This window comes from Alternaria viburni (assembly GCF_023758015.1).
Source record: "Alternaria viburni strain BMP 2772 chromosome Unknown scaffold_18, whole genome shotgun sequence".
NCBI classification, from domain to species: Eukaryota; Fungi; Ascomycota; class Dothideomycetes; order Pleosporales; family Pleosporaceae; genus Alternaria; species Alternaria viburni.
Genome location: NW_026055787.1, coordinates 81,572 through 102,327, shown reverse-complemented (window position 1 = coordinate 102,327; position 20,756 = coordinate 81,572). Strand labels below are relative to the sequence as shown.

The 20,756-nt window shown below is 52.7% G+C and overlaps 10 protein-coding genes across 10 annotated transcripts; 7 read left to right on the top strand and 3 right to left on the bottom strand.

Annotated features, from left to right (window-relative positions):
* Positions 1-1,276: 1,276 nt before the first annotated feature.
* J4E79_007896 (uncharacterized protein) lies at positions 1,277-2,608 on the top strand (the record flags this gene model as incomplete). Its single annotated transcript, XM_049356758.1, has 3 exons — positions 1,277-1,664; positions 1,717-2,136; positions 2,190-2,608. The coding sequence occupies 3 exons, from the start codon at positions 1,277-1,279 to the stop codon at positions 2,606-2,608; spliced, it is 1,227 nt and encodes a 408-aa protein (XP_049208605.1).
* Positions 2,609-4,073: 1,465 nt separating this feature from the next.
* J4E79_007895 (uncharacterized protein) lies at positions 4,074-6,335 on the top strand (the record flags this gene model as incomplete). The annotated part of the gene is made up of 1 exon (XM_049356757.1): positions 4,074-6,335. One exon carries the CDS (start codon positions 4,074-4,076, stop codon positions 6,333-6,335), a length of 2,262 nt encoding a protein of 753 aa, XP_049208604.1.
* Positions 6,336-6,721: 386 nt separating this feature from the next.
* Positions 6,722-9,179, top strand: J4E79_007894 (uncharacterized protein; the record flags this gene model as incomplete). Its single annotated transcript, XM_049356756.1, has 3 exons — positions 6,722-6,735; positions 6,786-6,946; positions 6,991-9,179. The coding sequence occupies 3 exons, from the start codon at positions 6,722-6,724 to the stop codon at positions 9,177-9,179; spliced, it is 2,364 nt and encodes a 787-aa protein (XP_049208603.1).
* A 307-nt stretch (positions 9,180-9,486) lies between these two features.
* On the top strand, positions 9,487-10,506 carry J4E79_007893 (uncharacterized protein; the record flags this gene model as incomplete). Its single annotated transcript, XM_049356755.1, has 1 exon — positions 9,487-10,506. The coding sequence occupies one exon, from the start codon at positions 9,487-9,489 to the stop codon at positions 10,504-10,506; it is 1,020 nt and encodes a 339-aa protein (XP_049208602.1).
* Positions 10,507-11,015: 509 nt separating this feature from the next.
* On the bottom strand, positions 11,016-11,459 carry J4E79_007892 (uncharacterized protein; the record flags this gene model as incomplete). Its single annotated transcript, XM_049356754.1, has 1 exon — positions 11,016-11,459. One exon carries the CDS (start codon positions 11,457-11,459, stop codon positions 11,016-11,018), a length of 444 nt encoding a protein of 147 aa, XP_049208601.1.
* Positions 11,460-12,382: 923 nt separating this feature from the next.
* Positions 12,383-12,856, top strand: J4E79_007891 (uncharacterized protein; the record flags this gene model as incomplete). Its single annotated transcript, XM_049356753.1, has 3 exons — positions 12,383-12,462; positions 12,515-12,679; positions 12,733-12,856. 3 exons carry the CDS (start codon positions 12,383-12,385, stop codon positions 12,854-12,856), a joined length of 369 nt encoding a protein of 122 aa, XP_049208600.1.
* A 286-nt stretch (positions 12,857-13,142) lies between these two features.
* On the top strand, positions 13,143-13,904 carry J4E79_007890 (uncharacterized protein; the record flags this gene model as incomplete). Its single annotated transcript, XM_049356752.1, has 3 exons — positions 13,143-13,459; positions 13,512-13,821; positions 13,872-13,904. The coding sequence occupies 3 exons, from the start codon at positions 13,143-13,145 to the stop codon at positions 13,902-13,904; spliced, it is 660 nt and encodes a 219-aa protein (XP_049208599.1).
* An 862-nt stretch (positions 13,905-14,766) lies between these two features.
* Positions 14,767-15,637, top strand: J4E79_007889 (uncharacterized protein; the record flags this gene model as incomplete). Its single annotated transcript, XM_049356751.1, has 3 exons — positions 14,767-15,124; positions 15,185-15,409; positions 15,474-15,637. 3 exons carry the CDS (start codon positions 14,767-14,769, stop codon positions 15,635-15,637), a joined length of 747 nt encoding a protein of 248 aa, XP_049208598.1.
* A 485-nt stretch (positions 15,638-16,122) lies between these two features.
* On the bottom strand, positions 16,123-16,869 carry J4E79_007888 (uncharacterized protein; the record flags this gene model as incomplete). The annotated part of the gene is made up of 2 exons (XM_049356750.1): positions 16,123-16,493; positions 16,569-16,869. 2 exons carry the CDS (start codon positions 16,867-16,869, stop codon positions 16,123-16,125), a joined length of 672 nt encoding a protein of 223 aa, XP_049208597.1.
* A 908-nt stretch (positions 16,870-17,777) lies between these two features.
* Positions 17,778-20,200, bottom strand: J4E79_007887 (uncharacterized protein; the record flags this gene model as incomplete). Its single annotated transcript, XM_049356749.1, is given in 4 exon segments — positions 17,778-17,925; positions 17,977-18,974; positions 19,022-20,173; positions 20,192-20,200. 4 exon segments carry the CDS (start codon positions 20,198-20,200, stop codon positions 17,778-17,780), a joined length of 2,307 nt encoding a protein of 768 aa, XP_049208596.1.
* Positions 20,201-20,756: the final 556 nt, after the last annotated feature.

The window sequence follows — 20,756 nt, the reverse complement described above, 5'->3', positions numbered from 1 at the left end:
CCCATGGCGCTATGCACAGAAGCTTGGTCTATCGCTAGTCATTCTCGCTCTCTTCATAATAGCTTATGGAGCGGATATGCATCGCATGAACCCTGGATCGACAGACTGGACAACGGTCCTTCCGATTCGATTTGGTATAATGCTAGCCATAATCCTCAAACTGGCGGGCCTCGTCCTCTGCATGGGATGGCATGTATTCAAAGATATAGAGACAGGCGATACAGAAGATCAAGAAGAATTAGGACCTCATATGACTTACAATGTCTCGACGTTGGGTTCCCTGAATGTCACAACCTTCGCCAACCCCTTCACTCATCCATACTTGAGCGCTGTTCCTCCTACAATATGTACTGGTTGTACATTGTATAGTGCTTTCGCTGCCTCGGGCGTACTTACTCCTGGCGGGCCGATGGCTGTACGCCCTTTCGTATCATTGGCAATCGCTACTTGCCTGAACATTGTTCTGATTGTCATCGAATTCATGGGCAATTACAAAAACCGTGTGTCCGCCATGCAGGAAAGATTGGCTGGGATCGATATGCGCTTAGGAACGGATTGCGACAGGTCTGGAAAGATGGAAGAAAGGACTCAGCGCTCGCGCACGAACTGACTTGTATCGTTATGGAGGCAAAGGGGGCCATGCTGGACTCCGCGAATGACCATGGATTGTCTACGTACTACTTAAAGGGTCATGAAGAAGCGGACTGCTCCTACACTGTTCATGGCGAAGACACTCGATGTGGGGCGAGACAGATTGAGCAACCATTTGGTAACGGCCAGCTAAGCGCTGCTAGACAATTGCGGCGAGCGCTCAAGTCTTCTGCGCGACTTACCTAGAGATGGTAGTATAGTACGACTCCAGATCCGCGAAAGCAGACACGTCGCAAACGTACGCTTGGATGCTTGCAGAAGCCTCGGCCGAGCTCCATCTCAGCACGCTAGCTGTCATCGCGCGCTGTAGCCCGCACCCACCGAGAGCGTACATCGCTTTCGTTGTGGCCTACCTATGCATGGAACTTTCAGGATGATCGTCATGGCTGGAGGTTTTGGTTGGAATTCATTGCCAACGTTTTAGACTTTGTCACGATGTGCGACGTGAGGGGCAGTACCCGATGTCGACACCGAATGGCAATCACCCCGCACGCCCGCACGTCCGGTGCCGCAGATCATGTATTGGTATATAGATGTACCAAAAGTACATACCGACAGCACCTACTGTGTTACCGAATACGCGAAGCACTTCTTCTGTAAACCCGTACCGCTATAGTATCTCACCATGCCGCTGCCCACTGAAGTCGTCCAAAACCTGAAGCAGACCGTTGATGCAGCCTGTGCGGATCCAAAGACATCTATCCCAGGAACTAGCGTCGTTGTTGTAGGGAAAGATGGCGAAGAACTCTTTGCGCATGCCGCTGGTCACCGTGGGGTTGCAAGCAACGAGGATATGACTCTCGACAACGTGTTTTGGATTGCATCTTGCACTAAGATGATCGCCGGGCTGGCCTGCATGCAGCTTGTTGAGCAAGGACAGCTACAGCTGGATGATGGGGATGAGTTAGAGAGGTTGGTTCCGGAGCTGAAAGAGACGAAAGTATTGCAAAAGGATGGTAGCCTGGTGGACAAGAAGAGGAAGATAACACTGAGAATGCTCTTGACGCATACCGGTACGAGGCCGTCCTTGCAAAGTGGAATCCTCTCACTAATCATGACCCACAGCTGGCTTTGGCTACACGTTCTTCAACGAATCTCTGTGTGCCGTATTGGACGGGTTTGATGAGTTCTCCGGAGACGTCAAGGACATACTTCAGCCGCTGACTTTTCAACCGGGCGAGGGCTGGCAGTACGGCGTAAACATCGACTTCGCTGGCCTGGCTCTCGAACGCAAGACCGGCATGTCGCTGAACGACTACTGCCTGAAGAACATCTACGAGCCGCTAGGGTTGAAGAACATAACCATGTTCCCCAACGAGGATATGAAGAAGCGGCTGGCGTCCATGCATCAACGAAACCAAGATGGCAGCTTGGTCGAGCGAGACCATCTACTCCTCAAGCCCTTGAAAGCTTCGAGCAACGAGATTGGCGGCATCCTGAACAGCGGAGGCGCAGGTGCTTTCGCAACACCATCAGACTATGCGCGTAAGTTGCCCATAAAGCAATATGTATACGACACCACTGACAGAGTTTATAAGAAATCATCGCAACGCTCCTCAACGACGGAAAGTCGGCCAAGACCGGCGTCCAACTCCTCAAGAAAGAGACGGTAGACCTCATGTTCACGAATCAGATATCACAGTTCCCCGACTTTGGTCGTCAGGGAATCCCAGCGGCCAAGCCTGACCTCACAAACGCTATTCCAGACATATACCCAGTGGAGGGTAAGCCTCCTCAAGGCTGGGGTCTGACGTTCATGCTGTCCAACGGAGGCCCGACTGGTCGGTCCAAGAGTACTGGGTTCTGGGCTGGGCTCCCGAACTGCTGGTGGTGGTGTGACAGAGAGAAGGGAGTCGGCGGGATCGTTTGCAGTCAGATCCTGCCGTTTGGCGATCCCAAAGTGCTTGGATTGTGGTTCGACGTTGAGACGCAGATCTACAAAGCCTTGGGGGCTTGATCGTATGTCATGTTGGGTGTCTCTGCTTATGCAGTCGGTCCGTTTTGTTTTGTCGGATTCGGCCGGATGGACGTGATCGTCATTGTCTTCATATCGAAACTCGCGTCAAATTGCACCCTGAGGACCGGCCGATCTTCTTGCTCTCTTTGTGTACTCTTTGAGAAACGTCAAAACCGCAACGTTGGGTCGAGAAACCTTGAGTTATGCTATGAGTGTAGTGCACATCACACCCCCACATCTTTTTAGCGTCATGTGTGGCATACAGGGTTGCATATGGGCGAGAGATAAGCCATGAACGGATACGGCGCACGAACATGTAAAGAACCTGTCGTTTGAGCTGCGATTCGAGCAGTCTTTCGTGCTGGCAAAGACGTTGAAAGCCGTCCGTGGCTGCCTGTGTGGGCCGATCCGATGCTCGTTCTCCGTAAGTAGCCTGCTTCGAAAGTTTCGGAACAGTCCGATCGCCAGTCGAGGGACCAATTATAACATGGATGGCTGCAAGCTCAGAGAATAGTGCCTAGGTCAGACCGAGCGTCCGGTACAAGCTGTCCCGTGAGCTGTCTGGATGCCGTTACAATGGAAGAGGCAGTGCTTCCTTTGGGGAGAAACAGGCAACTCAAGACAAGGAACATACGATGGAATAGCTTCGATCGACAGAAACGGCCGTGCAGCATCCATAATCGTCAGTGATGAGCCGGACTGAAGCTTGCGTTGAGCATCGTTGTGCCCTGCCACGCGTTAGCTTTCCCCGCATTTCTGTGTTGGGATGTGGGTCCTAGCCGGCGACGCGGGGTGTGCATATCAGCAACGCACTTGCCTCTTTGCATAAGCAGACCTCTCGTGCTTTTCCCTCTTTTCGACTGACAATCCGAGCAGCAGCCATGAACTTCGTGGACGTGCAACCAAAGTCGTTCCTCGATTATGCCTGGACGTCGCCATCTTCGGGGGCGATGGCAGCCACCAAACCGTCCAAAACGAGTCGGAAACAGAACAGATGCTGCGACCAATGTCGAAAAGGGAAAAGAGCGTGCGACGCCGCAATTCTAGAAGACACTCTTTTAGAAACGAGCAAATCTGGAGCAACCCCTACGGTGTTCCATTATAGTGGTAAGACATGCCTTCGTCGCTGGTACCTAACGCGCAAGCTAACCTGTCAGACGTTTATGGGCCGCTAGCTTCGTGCGGTAATTGTGAGAAGACAAAAAAGAGCTGCACATTCGAATGGCTGCGCTCACAACGCGTATCGCAAGCTTCGCAACCAGCGTCGACAACTTCACCGCCAGCGAAAAGGCGCCGCACAAGAAGCAATTCGACCAGCCGAGCACAGAAGCCAAACCTATCGTGCCAATCCAGCGCAACCGTGAAACTAAAAGAAGACCGGCATCCGCACGGCGATGACCTTCTGTCCCATACCACGCCCGTGGAACTGGGCGTGACGTTTGCAGATTTTCCGTGTGGCTCATCCATGTTCACCACCGATCCTACAATCGCATTCTTTGAAGAACCATCGCAAGTATTCGAGAAAGAAGGAACCGGAGATGAACCAGAACTCGCTGGAGGGCTTGCCGAAGAAAGCTGGACTATACTCGGTTGCGACTCTGGCAGAGGCTCGTCTCTGAAGACAACATCGGAGATCAGCGATGATAAGCTCGAACGCGACAGCCCCTCTGAGAGTCAGGACACCAGCAGCATAAGTCCAAGTATTCCGCCTTCTACCATATCGGATGGAACGATCGCTCGTACTAGTCTCAAACGGCGACGCTCTAGCTCCTCAGCATCAATCTCAAACGGTGCGCAACCTTACCCAGTGATATCATATGCCAGCGATCTTCTTTCATCCAGCAACAATGCGTATCTGACTGAAAGCCTGCTGAGGATCTATCATGATAGTTTCGAAAACGCACTTGCATGCTGGGTCACAGAAAGAACCTGTCCCTACAGTGCAAAATCGGATAACCTGCTAGCCACAAACGCTAAGCCTGATTGGAATCGAATCTATCACAGAGTGGTGCGCCTCGATAGGCTAGCTTCAGCCATCAGAGGGCGCAAGCTTACTCAAACGGAAGACCGCGCAGCATCTAGAGCTCTAGACTTGGCGGTCTTTTCCTTCGCTTCACAATGGGCACAGTCCAGTCCCAGAAGCAGAACGAAGTACCCGTTCCACAGCACCTCGACCGATGGTGGCAGTAGCGTTTTTGATAGTATCGAGGACGAATGCGCACCGGCTGGCGTGAACTTTGATCGTACCCTGCAGATATCAGCGTGGCATGAGGCCCGCAATGCACTGCAAAAAGCCGGTGAAGTGGAGTCCTTCCGGGTGGTACTTGCACAGATCATTTTCGCCCTGACACAACGGCCTGTGGAGGCAGACGGGGCTCAGGATGAGCAGAACGCTCTTTCGAAGACCGAACTACTGGCGACCGACGCCTGCACGGAAGTCCCGATGGAACAGACCCCTATGCTTTCTACCGATCAGGACGTCGATGAGTGTGCGGATCTGATGTCGAAGTTGGATCTCGCTATTGAGTCCGACGGACCTCCTGTACATCTTGAATCAGGCCTTCGACTCATTCACTCCTTGAGGTCGCGCATGACCATGTCGAGAGAAGCGCGATACAGCAACCCCGGACCAGGGCGCTCTGCACGGCAACGACGCTCGCCCGTTGTGCGTCTTGAAGACGCCGATCGTGCGACAGTGGACCTTCTGTTCTGGGTCGGTGTCATGTTCGACACGCTATCAGCAGCCATGCACAAACGACCACTGGTGGTATCGGATGAAGATAGCGATGTAGTCATGAGCGAAAGCATGCAGATTGAGCACTCGGCCCAACAAGCGGCAACACCTTCCTCAACAGACGATGGACTGTGGGACGACTACTTGTTTTCTCGGCAACAGCAGAATCCAGAACATGCGCCCACAAGATGGCCATGCTCATTCGATGAAGCCGCAGCTGCGTTGTGTGACGCAGCCCCGGTCAAGGTGTTGCTGTTCAGAAGAGTCTGTCGGATCCAGACGCTTCTCACAAGAAATGCACGAGGCGCGAAGGTCGAAGAGGCTGTCAGTGCCGCAATGGACGTGTGTAACCACTGGGATGCGCTGTATGCGCCCTTCGTCCGAGACTGCATACAGAACCACGACCGCCTTCCACCGCGTGTCCAATCATGGTACGTATGCGTCACCGGACACTGGCACCTTGCGACTCTCCTTCTTGCGGACTTGATGGAAGTGGTAGACGAATCAGAGCTTGGACTCGAGGAAGCGACACATCAACGGAATATTAGTGCCTTCATCGCGAAATTTCGCGAGAACCAATGCCGGGTCCTGTCAGACCTAGCGAGCTGTGCATGCCCGCGAGAAGACGCATCATTCGCACAGTCCGAGTTCCATTTCGCAGTCAACGAAGGCGCACTGCTGACGGAGCCATGGACTGTAGTGTTGATTCGCGCCTTCGCCAAGGCAGGCGTACTGTTGCTTGAGTCAGATACTCTGCTGCCGTCAGACCTGGATCGAGAGGATGCTTTTCAACGCGCGGATGCTTGTATTAAGGCGTTATGGTTTTTGGGTAGAAAATCGGATATGGCCCTCTCGGCGGCGAATATCTTGGGAGAGGCGTTGAAGCTGCGACGCAAAAGTGCGCAAGATCGGGTTAGCGACATGAGCGTCTTTTTGGAGAGTGAGCTGTGGCATGATTTGGAAGGGGCGTTCGAGGTGGACTGTGAACTATAAGCCAGCCACAATGTACTATTTTCGTGACCATGATGCGCAGTTTGACAAGATGAAGTGAAAGAGTGAGTACTGAGATGGATTGAGCCCTGGAGGATGCCCGAATGGCGCTTAGACTGAAAAGGCAAATCACGTGCTCTCGCGTCGCGCAATGGAACCTTGGAGGAGCGATAAGGAGATTTGGCGATGGTCGACCGCGCCACATCCCATCGTACGACTACTGCCGTCTTGAACAGCAAACGATGTCTGATTGAGCCTCCCTCATAGCAGATTTGCTTATCGTCTCCTTTAGCAGCGGCTGCCCCAGCCTGCCATATAATCCTCGCCAATCGCGCTAAGACGCGTGCAACGGTCGGCTAGCCGACCTCCCTCTTCCCCACACCCACGTCATGGGCCTTCCAGCGTAAGCCTCCAGACCAATTGGGATTGGAGCTCGTACTGACGCCTGGACAGATTATGGGACACGATTAAGAAGCACGAAGAAAGCGTACCCGTTGCGCAACTCGCCGAAGAGCACCACCGGCGTCATGGCAGGTCACTCCGCATTGCTGTTGACGAGGCCGATTGGCGCTTCAACAACCTCACGGTGCAGCAAGTTTACACTATACGGGAGAGTAAGTAGTACACGTGTCGTGTCTGCTCTTGCTGACAGGACCAGCCTCCAGCGAGTACGCCTACCAAGGCATCGAGAAAGCCATGTTCTACCGTATCTGCCGCCTCCTCACCCTAAACATTCAGCTCATATTCGTGTTCGATGGCCCCGGTCGACCTTGGAAGCGGGGAAAGCGAGGTGGGCAACGGATAAACTACGAAGAGCAGCGCTTGCTCAAGGAGATGCTTCAATACTTTGGGATCCCATACCACGAGGCCCCGGGGGAAGCAGAGGCAGAATGCGCCCGTCTGCAGATTCTGGGCATGGTTGACGCTGTTTGGTCGCAAGATTCTGACTGTATCATGTTTGGCTGCACCCTCTGGCTACGCGATCACCGTGTCGCGAAAGAAAAGGGCACGACAGACAGGTCCAAGGAGAACACCAAGAAGAATGGGAAATACGCCAGCGTTGTACGAGCACACGATCTGAAAGAGAAATATGGCCTAGACCGAGAAGGACTTGTGCTCTTTGCCATGCTTGTAGGTGGGGACTACGACGTGAAAGGTCTACCACAGTGTGGGCCGGCTCTAGCCTTGCAGGCAGTCAAGCAAGGACTCGGTCGGCGGCTTTGTGCCTGTCGAGATCAGATGGAGTGCGGCATGTGGACTGTGGAGCTGGCCATGTTCCTGGAGCGGAGTGCTCGCGGGCGCGCTATCGAAATCCCGCCAGCCTTCCCAGACTTCAAGACCTTACAGAAGTACTACAAACCGAAAGTCACCAGCGACACAGATTTACTTAGCAAGTCGCGCCTCAACCTTGACTATCTTCGCCCGATCCAGGAGCTGAAGTTGCTTACACTTACCAGCGAGCGCTTCAACATATGGGGACGTTTATACATGAACTGGGTTGGGCCTGTGCTGCTGACACGAAGCCTGATAGCAAGAGATCCATCTCTATCGCAAGAACTGGTCCACGGCATCAGGCTCACAAAGCAAAAAGCGAAGAAGACCGACAACGAACTGACCATGCGCACTTTCGAACGTAAGCTTACTTTTTCACCCTTTGGTGTCACTACCCTGAGCAGAGCCGACTTCGAAGGTGAGCGCTTAGGGTGCTGGAATGGAGACAAGCAGACCTTGTTTGACCCAGAGCATCGTGTCGAATGCGAATATCCCGAGTACTGGCTGCGTAAAGTTCTTCCGCCGGACGTACTGGAACCGCCCCCTGCACCACCAAAGCGTACGCCAAAACGCAAGCGACCAATAGCTGAAGTTGGGGAAGACGCCGAAGCCTCAGGCACAGCTAAGCGGAAACGTACGAACAAAAGAGACGATATATCCGCTACCCGGGCTACATACAGTGCATCCCCCAGGAAATCCAGAGGACCAGCTGCAAAGGCCAAGTCTCAAGATACGCAAATGACGCCCACAGCACAAAAGATCTTCGATTATATTGCACTCTCGGACTCTGAAGATGAGGGTGGGCTTTCTCTACCAGCCAACGCTCGCTCTCAAGAACCTGCATTGAATCAGCCGACGACATCTCATATCATCGATCTTGGTTCGCCTGAGCCGTCAGATCAGGAGAACGATTCACCCGTTTCGGATCCTTTCCGAAACCCTGTAGCAAACACATTGCCATTCGATATCCTAGATGAAGAAGACGAAGAGCTGCAGTTAGCTTTGCGGCTAAGCATGCAAGATCAAGGCGCCAAGATACCCCCAATACAAAGGCCTTCCACTTTACCGTCTTCAAATCGTGGCAGATACGAAAGCATCTTCGCAATGAGAGAAGCCGGCAGAGATGTACACGGGGCCTCTGTACCTGCTTGGTCGCTTGATGAAGCACTGAGCGCGGCCGTGCCCTCCAGAGCTTCTCAAAATCCCCGACGAGTGGAGAATGAATCGCGCATATCAAGCATGCCAATGAGGGGTGTTCACGCAGGTCTTATAGGAAGGGAACCAGTCGACCTACCTGACTGGTCGCGCCCTCCCCCGCGCGCTAATCTATTACCAGTGTCTGCAACGCTACCTTCGAATCCAAATACAGAAGATCAAGTTACACCATCTCCTGCACCTACCGCAGCTGAGATACGCGCTGCTCGGCTTCGACACTTCGCAACGACACCTCCCGACCCTGCCAAGGACGCAAACGAGCCACGTACTTCTTCGTTTGCTGTCATGCCAAACAAACAACCAATAAGTACTTATAAGGTACCAGTGGGGGTTGAGTGTATTGATCTGACGGATGACTGAGCAGCAGATTTGTCTCCACTCATCATTCACATGTTATATACCAAGTACACCCACTGTTACCACTGTTATACGAGCTATACACGAATAAGTGAAAGCTGTGTCGGTTGAATGCTTACATACATAGCATCACACATCGCCTGGGCTAAACAGCTCGAAGGTGAATGGCTGTGGCTACTGGACTCCTTCTGCGATCATTCAATGCAACCAGGAATTCTCCTGTTCGTTGGTGGCAACGCAGAGCCATGGAGGATAAATGGGCTACCCAGTAGTCTAAATGCGTTTATACAACTATAGACCTCAACCGAACATGGACTCATCATCTGCCACATACCAAGACGTTGTTGACCGCGTACTCGCCGTCACTACACCCACGGAAGCACCACGGGATGAGCCGACGTGCTTTGTCTGTGGTCGAGAATATGGAAGCATCGGTGCAGGCGTCGAGACACACCTGGACTTCCTCAGCCAACTACCGGGAGCATACAGGAAGACCTTCCTCGAACAAACTGTCGAACCAATCCGGACACCATGTGGACATGTCTTCTGCCTTTCTTGTCTGAGTGTGTGGTTCAAAAGAAAGCGAAGATGTCTTTGCCCCATGTGTCGCGAGCCGATTGAGATTCCCTTCCTCTATGAACTAGAAAACACAGACGACGGTCGACGCGATGTCGGCATCCAGGGCCTCTCCCTATCCCTGCATATACCAACATCTCTGGCAAAGGAGACGTACCGCATCATTAACTTGCAGACTCGAGAACTGCTCACCACTACCGCTCCGATGCCGTTCCAGTGGAATGCAGAAGCCATGATCCACGATTTGCCCATTATGATGATCAACGTTGCTCGCCGCTTCCATTACCAGTCGTTGAGAAAAGAGGAAGGGGTACCCAAAGATCCCTCGTACATGAAGCGACACAACCCAGTACATCTCATAACGGCACAACCTCGGTTCAACGATCCCACGTCTCTCGCGCGCCCTGACGCACCTCTCGCCAAGCACGCAGATGCTTTTGAGATGTACCGGCTCGTATGCGACCGTATCAGGGATCTTGAGGGCACAGTAGGTGACGGCTGCGGTCGATGCGCAAACTGGGAGGCCTTAGCGCAGGCATTGATGTACAGAATCGTTCGACAGAAGATGCCTCAGGCCGACGGAGGTATCAGCCGGATGCGTTGGCGGCACTATGTGTGGTGCGTGATCAAGGCGGTGTTTGTCTGGCAAGCGTACTGCGAGCGCGCACGTAGGTTGATGTGCCTGCGTACACAGCAAGTGAGCGTTGATACTACAAGGACAGAGGAGGGCGTCCGAATGTATCAGGTGGGCTGAGAGGAGTCTGATTATCAAACCATCATCTAGACATGGCGTGAAGCATTTCTCGAAAATCGTTCACATTTCGTCAGTTAATGTGCCATATATGATGTCCGTGATCTCATCATGCTGTATTGAATCCTGTGAATGGAAGTTTGTCCTATCCATTTGCGAATTGTTCACGCCTTAGCCAGAGACACAACGCGAATCTTGGACCCTACGCGAATAAGTTGGTCTTCCACGCTCGTTTCATGTCCACCCTTATCGCGCAGTGAATCCCAATAAAGCCATCCGTAGTGTTGGGTACGTGATGAACGGTGCCACTTCGTATGGCCTTCATCGGCGATCGCAGTAGGCTGTGAAGCCGTTGCCAAAGTTCCCTGTCGGAGCGGCCTTCAGATGTCGATATCACAGCTCTAGTCAGGACACCAATACCACCTGCCCACTGCCTGTAACTTGTTTCGCAAAGTTGAAGAATGTGTCTTGCCGCCATTTTCAGTGCTTGTCCTTCAGTGTGTAGCCTCCCTTCATCGCGGCAATCCATTCCCAGCAGCACCACTCGCGCCACTACCCCCACTCCCAGAACTCTCACCACTCCCATTCCCCGCTCTAACTCCCATCCTCGCACCGGGCTGCCTGGCCAAAGCCAACCTCAACGGCTCCTCTCTTCCCTGCCCAACAATCCCACCACCGCTCGCAACCGCCGTTCCGCTGCCACTCCCGCTTCCGCCGACCATAGGGCCTCTCCTCAGTAGTTCATCAAGACCTAGATCCCGCCATGTCGGCTCCTTCTTTGTCTGTGTCGCTCGCTGGATGCCGAATGCGGCGTGTTGGTCTGGGACGACGTCGTCTTCGTCTTCGGGGTTTACGGGTTGGAGGTGCGGCGGGATGTAGATGTCTTCCGGTGTGAGTTGGGAGGAGGTGAGGTTGGTGAATTGCTCGAGGAGGTCGGCGTGGTGCGACGAGTGCATGTGGAGGTAGGTTGCTGTTGAGTCGCGCGTCTGTGGGGGTTAGTATGGGGCTTCCTTTTGAGACAAGAGGCTTTTCAATTACCATTTTGGGGTAGGACTCTGGTGCCAGAGGTTTGTGAAGGCGTGTGTAGTATTGGTGTCGCTTTGTAGTGGTATCGTCGTGTTGTTCTGGTCATCGTTTGTAGACGCGGAATCGCGCCGCGTTAGGACTGAATGGCACGCTAGCCTGATCCGGACGCCTCTGAGGATAACGCATATTATGCTTCAGCCTCACTCCATCTCAGTGATCTTCTCTACAATATTATCTATCAAAGACATCCCCTCAGCTGCTGTACTGTGTGTTTTTAGAGCGGGAGAATGATTAATGCTTACACACCCCACTACACACGAAGCCCCTGTGCGCCGGATCAGTAATAGCACTATCAGAATGCCGATCGGTTCATCGAGTCTATTGAGGCCATTTACCCCGTCTTGTCATGGAATACAGAAGGTTTCCCCAACTGACCGCGTCAGGGATGTCACCAAGCTCCCATTGAGCACCCGGTACCTACTTAGATAGGTAGTCAAGCGGGATCATTCGCTTTTGGAAGCATGCCTCGTCCGAGGCGTCATCATCGCGTCCCGAACCTTGAATGTAACGACTCAATGAAGCAATAGCACGATTCTGGACGGCGATGGTAATACACGATGCGCGTTACTGGCAGCGACTTGCCCTGATTAGTTTGCCGAGGCCTACTCCGCAACACGTCATAAGACCCAAACGGTTTCTGTCTCTAATCCAGTAATTAGCACCTCTTTTCTGCAAGATCTTTGCTCTCATCTTCTCGTCAAATTTTGCCTACTTCCAATCCTCTCAGCATTGCAGGATATAAGACTTCCAGTACACTGTTCACCGAGAAAGCCCCGTTCCGCATTCAATCACGATGGCCGAGGGACGCTGCAACTGCGGAAGCATCAAAGTTTCCATGCCTACTATGCCTGAACAGTCCGCTATTTGCTACTGGTATGCATTATCACTAGAGCCTCTAACTGCATCTCCATACTGACCGTGGAAGTGCCAACTGCCGCCGCGCAGGAGGAAGCATCGGATCAATCGTATACATTCTCGACAGTCCCCAAGTCACAATCAACGATCCGAGCAAGTATCTCAAAGACTACCGCGACAACGACACGAAGAGCGGGAACCCAATTACTCGTCAATTCTGCAGCAACTGCGGCTGGTGAGTTGATGGCCTATGTAGCATTGGGGAGAAGTTTAGCTAATTAGAGGAAGCCCAATCACGTCTGTACTGGCTGGCGATAAGATTGCGTTGAAGGGTGGACTGTTTGATAAGATTCCCGCTCCAGGGTTCAAGTCTTTTGAGCAGGAGGAACCGAGCTGGATGAAGACTGTCTAGGGAGAGAATGACCTTCATGAGAGCCTTCAATCAACGTCTGATACTTCGAGACGCCTTATTTGAGAGTAATTGATCATCAGATCTCAACTTTCTGCACCCAACGTTCCTGCCTCTTACCTGTCACTCACCTCCGGGTGCCATACAATGACGTAGGACCTGAAGAAGTCCTGGCGCGTTTGTCTGCCACGTGCAGCCAGATCTTTCATCCATGCATCGCCATGCTATCCACAAACCGCAGATTCAACCTCTCTCACCCACCCCCACATCAACCCTATACACGTTCTAGATGGCCACTTTTGATGAAATTGATCGCCGGTTTACGACGGACTTCAACGCTGCTATTGCGCTGCTCGAACAAGACGAATTCGAGAAGTGTACCGAGGCCGTCCGCAATTTGCTCGCCGACTCCGCTATCCCTCGTTTTCACCGCATCAAATGTTTCACGATGCTTGCATGTCTTCTGGATGACTTCCATGAAGCATACGTCTTTTACGTCAAGGGCGAAACCCTTTGGCGTATTACGAAGCAATGGCATGGTAACGATCCAAATCCGGATCTGAAAGAGGCGCTGGATGACCTTCACGAGGGCTTAGAAGAGACAAGGTGGGTTTACTCTACACTATTTGGAGCCAGAAACTAAATTGTGTGCTTTCAGGGAAGCTTTGGTCAATGACGAGGAACGGCCCGAGGACACACCAGTCCCGGATGTTGAGGCGGATGTGCTTCGTACCCTAGAGTTTTACTATGTCGGAGTGGAGGAGGACTACGAGATCGCGGAGGCAGACAGAGAGACGGGGTCAGAGGACGAGATGAGCGACGACGACATGGGTGGCGAAGAGGAAGTGAGCGACAGGGAAACGAAGGTCGAGGTCGAGCAAAAATTGGGCGACAAAGACGAGAGCGATGCGCAGAAGGTTAGCGAAGAGGAGACAGCGGTACCGGATCAAGAGCCAAAGGACGAGATGGTATTTCTGAAAGTTGCTGCTCCTGAAGGGGTTGTGTTGACATCGCGCAGGTGCTACCATACCGTCCGGCACACACACGCTGACCCAATTTGGGCAGAGATAGGAACATCATGTCAGAGAAGTCCTGGAAGCCATATGCTTGATCGAGCACCCAACTTGGAGTCTACGATAGACACGGGCCAGGATAGGCTGCACAACCCAGCACCTTTGTCAGCGTCTAGAATATCGATTCCTATACACGATCTCTGTAAGACCTTCCTGTAGCGAACAAAAGATCAGAGTTTGTCAGGAGTGAAGTGGCTAGATTTTGTCATGGACGAGGCAGGTACTCCATTCGCCACGTGCATCTTCTGCTGTGGCAGTAGCGAGCCAACGGAGAAATTCCCTTCAACGTCCGCAACCTTACAACACTCCCGTGTGACGAGTGTGACTTCAATGTGCACACTATATGATTACTATTCGCTGCTTTCTCAGTATTTAGATTGCTCGCTTGCGGCTTCCCGGGGAGAATAGATTACCCCAAAAGAAAACCAGGACACGCGCCCCTCTGCGCCACAACCACACTCGGAAACGGAATCAATATCACAGCAATATCAGCTTCTTTGCTTGTGACCGGTTTCCTGAGCCATCAAAGATCTTGGAAGCTATACGGCACGCAGCGTGTGTGTGGCCATGGAGCAACAAGCTATGCTTCGCCTTAGTGACTATGCCCGTTACCGTTGCAAAGCCCTAGGCAATGACTTGCAGTCATCTAACAGTACTATACGAGCCTTGTTTTACCTGATACAATCGGTCGATGTGCTCCGTCTCTGATTAGGAAAACCATGAGAGACCACACAGACTATCAAGACCTTGGGATGGCATATAAGAGTAGGTAGAAACAAGCATAACAGATCAGCATTAAAGCAACAACATTCGCTACCATTCCCTCACACACACTCCACGATGTACACATCCGCACTCCTCCTCGGCGCCATCGCTGCCCTTCTCGACACAGCATCCGCCCACGGCTTCGTCAAAGGTGTCAACGTAAAGGGCACCTTCACCAACGGCTCCGACCCCGTGTGGTACTACTTCTCAAAGGACAGTCGCCCCCAAACCGCAGGCTGGGATGCGTTGAACCAAGACATCGGTTTCGTCGAGCCCGCATCGGTCGGTACAGCGGACGTGAACTGCCACAAGAGTGCTACTGCGGGACGTCTCTACGCTAATGTCAACCCGGGAGACACAATTGAGTTTGAGTGGAGCACTTGGCCTGATAGTCACAAGGGGCCGATCATCAATTACATCGCGCCTTGCAACGGTAAGTGATGCACATGAATCAGTACAGTATGCGCCGTTACTAATCACTTCTTCCCTCCAGGCGACTGCACCACTCTGACCCCCAGTGCTCTGCGCTGGTCCAAGATCTCTCAATCTGCCATTGTCAGCCCGGGAACTTGGGTTACAGACACGCTCATCAAAAACAAGTTCAAGGTCTCCACTGTTCTTCCCGCCAAGCTTGCTCCTGGCAACTACGTTATCCGTCATGAGATTATTGCTCTTCACGGTGGGCAGAACGTGAATGGCGCGCAGCTGTACCCCCAGTGTAAGTCACTCATCTTCCAGGCTGCTTTCAATGTAAAAAGATCACATGCTGAGTATTGCTGTAGGCTTGAACCTCAAGGTCGGTGGTAGCGGTTCTGTTGCCCCGACGGCTGGCGTTCCTGGTACGAGCTTGTACACGAAGGACATGCCGGGTATTGTGTTCAACATCTACACCAACCCTACGACTTACACGTTCCCTGATCCGGCGCTGTGGACGGCTGCCAATTAAGCGCTGTTGTCAGAGCTCCGTGCTCAAATGCAAAGAATTGGAGGGCTATGGGCCCTTGGGCCTTGGCTGTGAACTTGCGACTGACAATGTCAACTGCTGGCGGATGGTGAACGATTTCTCTTCGTGTTTATACTTGGTTGTCTCGATATGTACATAACCCCGACATTCTTTTATCGGATCGAACCTCGAATTGCAGACGATCTTCATGGAGCTCCGTTGAATGTTTTGTGTAGGCCCTACGAGCGAGACCCGTGAATGCAGCTGGTTCACCAGATGACGACTGAGTAAATTGTCCGTTGGCATGAGCGCGTGAAGTTTTGTAAAGGTATATTGCAAGCCTAGCTCGATGCCTAGAATTGAAACAGTAACACTAGGAGGACTGATCAGCCAACCATGGGTGAAAAACGCCAGACTCCTCATTTCCCTTTTGAACAATACACTCGACACACGGCCGATCACCTTCATCTCCACTTGTCGCATTGCTCTCACTTCTTGACTGTCTTAGCAGCCTTGCCAACAACCTTGACCAGCTCTCCGTATGCCTCGGTGAACTCCTCGTCGCCCTCGCCGGCCTTCTTGCCCATCCTGTCCTTTCCAATCATGACCACACTGGTGGGTCGCTTTGTTGCGCTGGCCTCGCCGAGCTGCGCGCGGCTCTTGATGTAGATGTAGGGTACGTTGTGGTCTTCGCAGAGAACAGGGATATGCGCAATGACGTCCATGGGCGAGATATCGGCGGCGATGACAACGATGGCGCTGGGGTCATCGAGGGAAGATCCGGCGCCGGAAGCAGCGGACTTGCGCAGCGCTTTTACGACTTCCTTGACACCGCGACGGAGGGTCTTGGACTTGGCGGCTGTAGCAGGATGAACGTCAGTCTTGTTCTTTCAAGTGCGCCAACAGGCCAATGAATGGAAAGTGAGAAACATACACTTCTTGACGGTTTTGAGGATCTTCTTGACCTCCTTGTCGTTGTCTGCGAGGGGAAAGGCAAAGGGAACGAGTGCGCCGCGCGGCTCATCACCGTCCACGACGTTGACCATTGAGACTTCTGGCTCCTTCTCGAGCTCAGCCTCGAGCGCGTCTACCATCTCGACATCGCCCTTGACCTTCTTCTCCTTCTTGTCCTTTTTGCTCTTGGACACGCCGTCTGTCTCTGCGCGCTTTTCCTTCTTTTCCTTCTTGTCCTTCTTCTCCTTCTTCAGCCTCTTCTCTTCGATATCTTTCGACATTGTGAGGGTAAGCGACTGTACGTTTTGGGTAGGAATTAGAAATGCGAAGATGTGGTGGCTGGTAATGCGTCGTGCTGAAGTCGGTTTCGCGAAATTTTCGAAGGCTCAAGCTCTACATTACGCGCTAACGTTTATTGTCCGTGCACATGTGAGCAACCATGGATTAGTAGCCAGCTAGGTCAAAAACATCTTGTGGGCTCGCGCTCGAATTTGAAGTCTTATCGCGAGGGACTTTGGGTGTGTACGTTGGTGGGTTGGTAAGTCGATAACGGTGGTTAGGTCAAAAACATCACAGAATGGCAGATACTAATTTACGTTCAAGTCATAATGGCATAAGAAGACGTATTCATACAGTGCTATTTAAGACCGATTTACACCTTCACTTCATATCCACTACCGTAATATCTCCCATCTCCGTCACCGCGAAGCCGAATCATGACATACTATGGTATATGTAAAGAAAGAGCCCAATGCCACCAAGAAAAGGCATTACCGAAGTACAGGCAAAAAGAAATAGATATTAGCAAGAATGCAACAAAGGCAGCGCTAGTAGCAGAACCGAAGTGAAGCAATAACGCGCCTAGGGCCAGCCTTCAACAGTCCAGAAATGCCGATGGGTATGAGCGAGGGAGAGGTATTAGAAGAATGCCAAATGAGTAGAGCATGAGCTCGAGAGTGTAGGAATCTGGACCAGACCCGCCCTGTGCGCCGTATTACCCCGATCTTGAGAAAAATGAAATGAAATGAAATAAACAATAGACCGATGCTGAGGGCGCCAAACTCCTTGCCATGCTCCCAGGTGCAAGGAGAGGACGAAATATAGAAAGAAATCCACAGTCTGTAAAAGTAACGCGACATGGAAACAAGATCGTGGAAAATCGCGATCAGCTCTGGAAGCTATCTCTCGCTTAGTAGGCCATCTGCATCTCGAGCACCTGGACACCACCAGCAGCCATTGATGGCGTAGCGGATCCGGAACGAGACGACATGGCATCTTCGTAGCCAACAAGTGCTTGCGAATGTAGCTTGAAAGCTTCGCCCATAAGTTTGGTGATGCTAAATATCGTTAGTGCCAGGTTACTGAAAGATAGAAAAGCATTTACATACCCCCAAACGACGACCTCGTCGATCATGCTGCCCCATAGTCGCGCGACAGTGGAGCTCAGCTTTGCACCGTAGACATCCACGGAGTCGTCATCAAACAGATTGCGCAGCTTGTTGTACATGGCTAGCTCCTCCTCGGTGGCTGGCTCTTCGTCGTGCTCCAGGCGGTAGAGCCAGAGCGTCAAGATGACCATCAGATCCATGCCGGTAAGTGGATGCTCGATGCTCCAGTTGGTAGCGGAAGTTCGAGCAACCCAGCGTATGCCTTGCACGGCAGCGACCTCGATGCAATCGAAGCATTCTTGGATGACCTTGATCATCTCTGGTGAACGCTGGACCTTGTCGCGGGCATTTGTCATAGCAGCAGCTACTTCGTAGGAGTCGTGATAGCGGAGAGCTTCTTGGATGGACTTGAGATCGACCACGAGTCGGGCCCTGGTATTCCTGTACAGCGCCATGGCGTTGAAAATAAGAGGATGGCCCTTGTGTGGAGCGCTCAGTTGGACAACGACTGTCTCAGGCTCGCAGAGCTCAAGCGATTTCTCCCATGTTTCCAGGGCCAGGCGAAGCTTGTACTCGGTGACTACGTCTTGGAGAGCTTCAGGGCTACGCTTGTGGTACCATACTTCGAGGAACAATGCGTTGATCATGACGCGTGTGGCGAAAGCACTGTAACGAGCAGTCTCGCCTTGGAACAGGTTGTCATGCGCTTGGCGGAACGTGATGATTCTAGAAGCACTCAGACTCTCGCGCCAGGCTTCGTCATCTGAAACCTCCATGGTCCAGAGCGACTCCGAAGAAGGCAGCTCCAAGGTGTCGAACTCATTGAAACCCATTGCAGGAGTGTGGTTGTAGGTGAGCGTCAGTAGGCCGAAGAAGATGTAGACGGCATAGTAAGTCCGTCGGCATTGCTCGTCGACGACCCATTCTTCGTGGTTTGGCTGAGCGCCATCGCGGGCATCAGATCGGAGCTTGAGTTCGTATCGGTTTCCAGCGACCATCTGCGATGTATTAGTGGCCATCGTGAGTAAGACAGACATGTACGTACGTTGGCAAGAAGACTTTTAATCGAACAAGCCCACTCGAGGCCCTTTGGATCACCGCTCCAGCTAGAGAAAATCATGTTGAGCAGGGTGCTCTGCATCGTCCACAACGGGCATTTGCGGGAACTGAAGTTTTCCTTGTTCTGGAGGAACTGGTTGACTAGGACCTTTGATCCGATGTGCAGCATGTAGGCTTGGTCTTGGTCAAAGATGTACAGAGCACCTATCGATAGCACAGCAAGCAATAGCGGGGCAGACACCTCGGTGGGGTTGAAGGTGGCGGGGTGCAAGAAAGGCAGATGGTGGTGGAACAGATCGAAGTACGTCTTCAACAGGCGGTTCAGCGTGTTCAGACTAGGCAAGTGGAACGTCTCCAAGAGCGAGTTTTCACTGTCGTACTGCTTGATGTTCTCGTAAATCCTTGCACACTGCTCTTCAGAGTCCAGCTGAGGGGCGCGGGTCATCATCAGAGCCTGATTGGGACCGGGCGACTTGCGGTAGTCGACTGGTGATACCGGTCCCATCATGGAGGGGTAGGGTGACAGGGCACCAGGAGTACCTAATCCATTGCCGCCGTTCATTGCTGAGAAAGTAGGCGCGAGGCTGTCGCTGCCAGACATGGTGCGCTCCATCAGGGGTGGAAGCTGGTGGGGATGCGAACCGAGCGCGCTGGCGCTGTTGAAGGCTGAGTGGGTGTTGGGCGACGACTTGGGCTCGGATTGAGGCACCATTGAGTCTCGCCACGGCATCTGCGGAAGCATGTTCTGGCCAGGGGCAGTGTATGGAATGACAGGCTCCATCATTGATGGGCCCGTGGGCGAGATGACGGGCTCGTTGTGCTCGGGAATCATCTCGGGCTCTTGGCTTGCCATTGCCTTGTGGTGGAAGTCGGTCATCAACATGGCCGCCGCGTTGAGGTCCTCATCCTCGTGCATCGCATCGTTCTCGGCTTCGATGCGCTCGAGTGTCGTCGCGCTTTCGGCCGTGGCTTGTTTCTGTTCGGCTGCCTTGGTGTTCGTTCGGCGCTTCTGCTCGCTGGGGAGGGGCGCGCCACCATCCTTCGCGTGAACGGTGCGGTCGTGTCGTAGGAGGAGATCGCGACGTACGAATGTCGAGCGACACCTAAATTTGAAGTCAGCATATTTCCCATAATGCGTCTGTGTAGGGGAACATACTTGGCACATTTGAACGGTCGCTCTTTTGTGTCTGTGAGGAATGATTAGCGACAGTTTCCACAAGGCGAATTGAGGGGCAGGTAGCAACGACAGTACGCGCGGGGCGAACGCGTAAACAGCTACCCCGCCCAGCGAAGCTCCATCGCGACAGAAAAGACGGGAGTTTTGACGTACGTGAGCGTTCGTGGCGCGATCTATGTTCGCTACGGCTGAAAGCGCGGTTGCAAAATTGGCCTGGACGAAGTTCAGTAGATGTTCTCACATACAGCTCCTCGTGCAGGGTGCTGCTGACATTTGTATTTTTTTTCAGGCGCGCCTGTTTTGCGCACGGCGGGCGAGGAGTTTGACGCCATCTCAATGGATGGAATAAGGTGTTAAATTGTGGTGGTGGTAATGGGCGTCGTATTGGAATCGCTGTGCCCTTCGTTCATCCCGCGTATTGGCGTCGAATAAGCTTGGAAGAGATGCCGGTTGGAGAAGGAGAGAGGAAGACGCGGGCGCCAGCACGGTATGGCTACGCGCGCGATGATGGAACGATAAGGGTTGCTGGTTGCTGTTGGAAAGA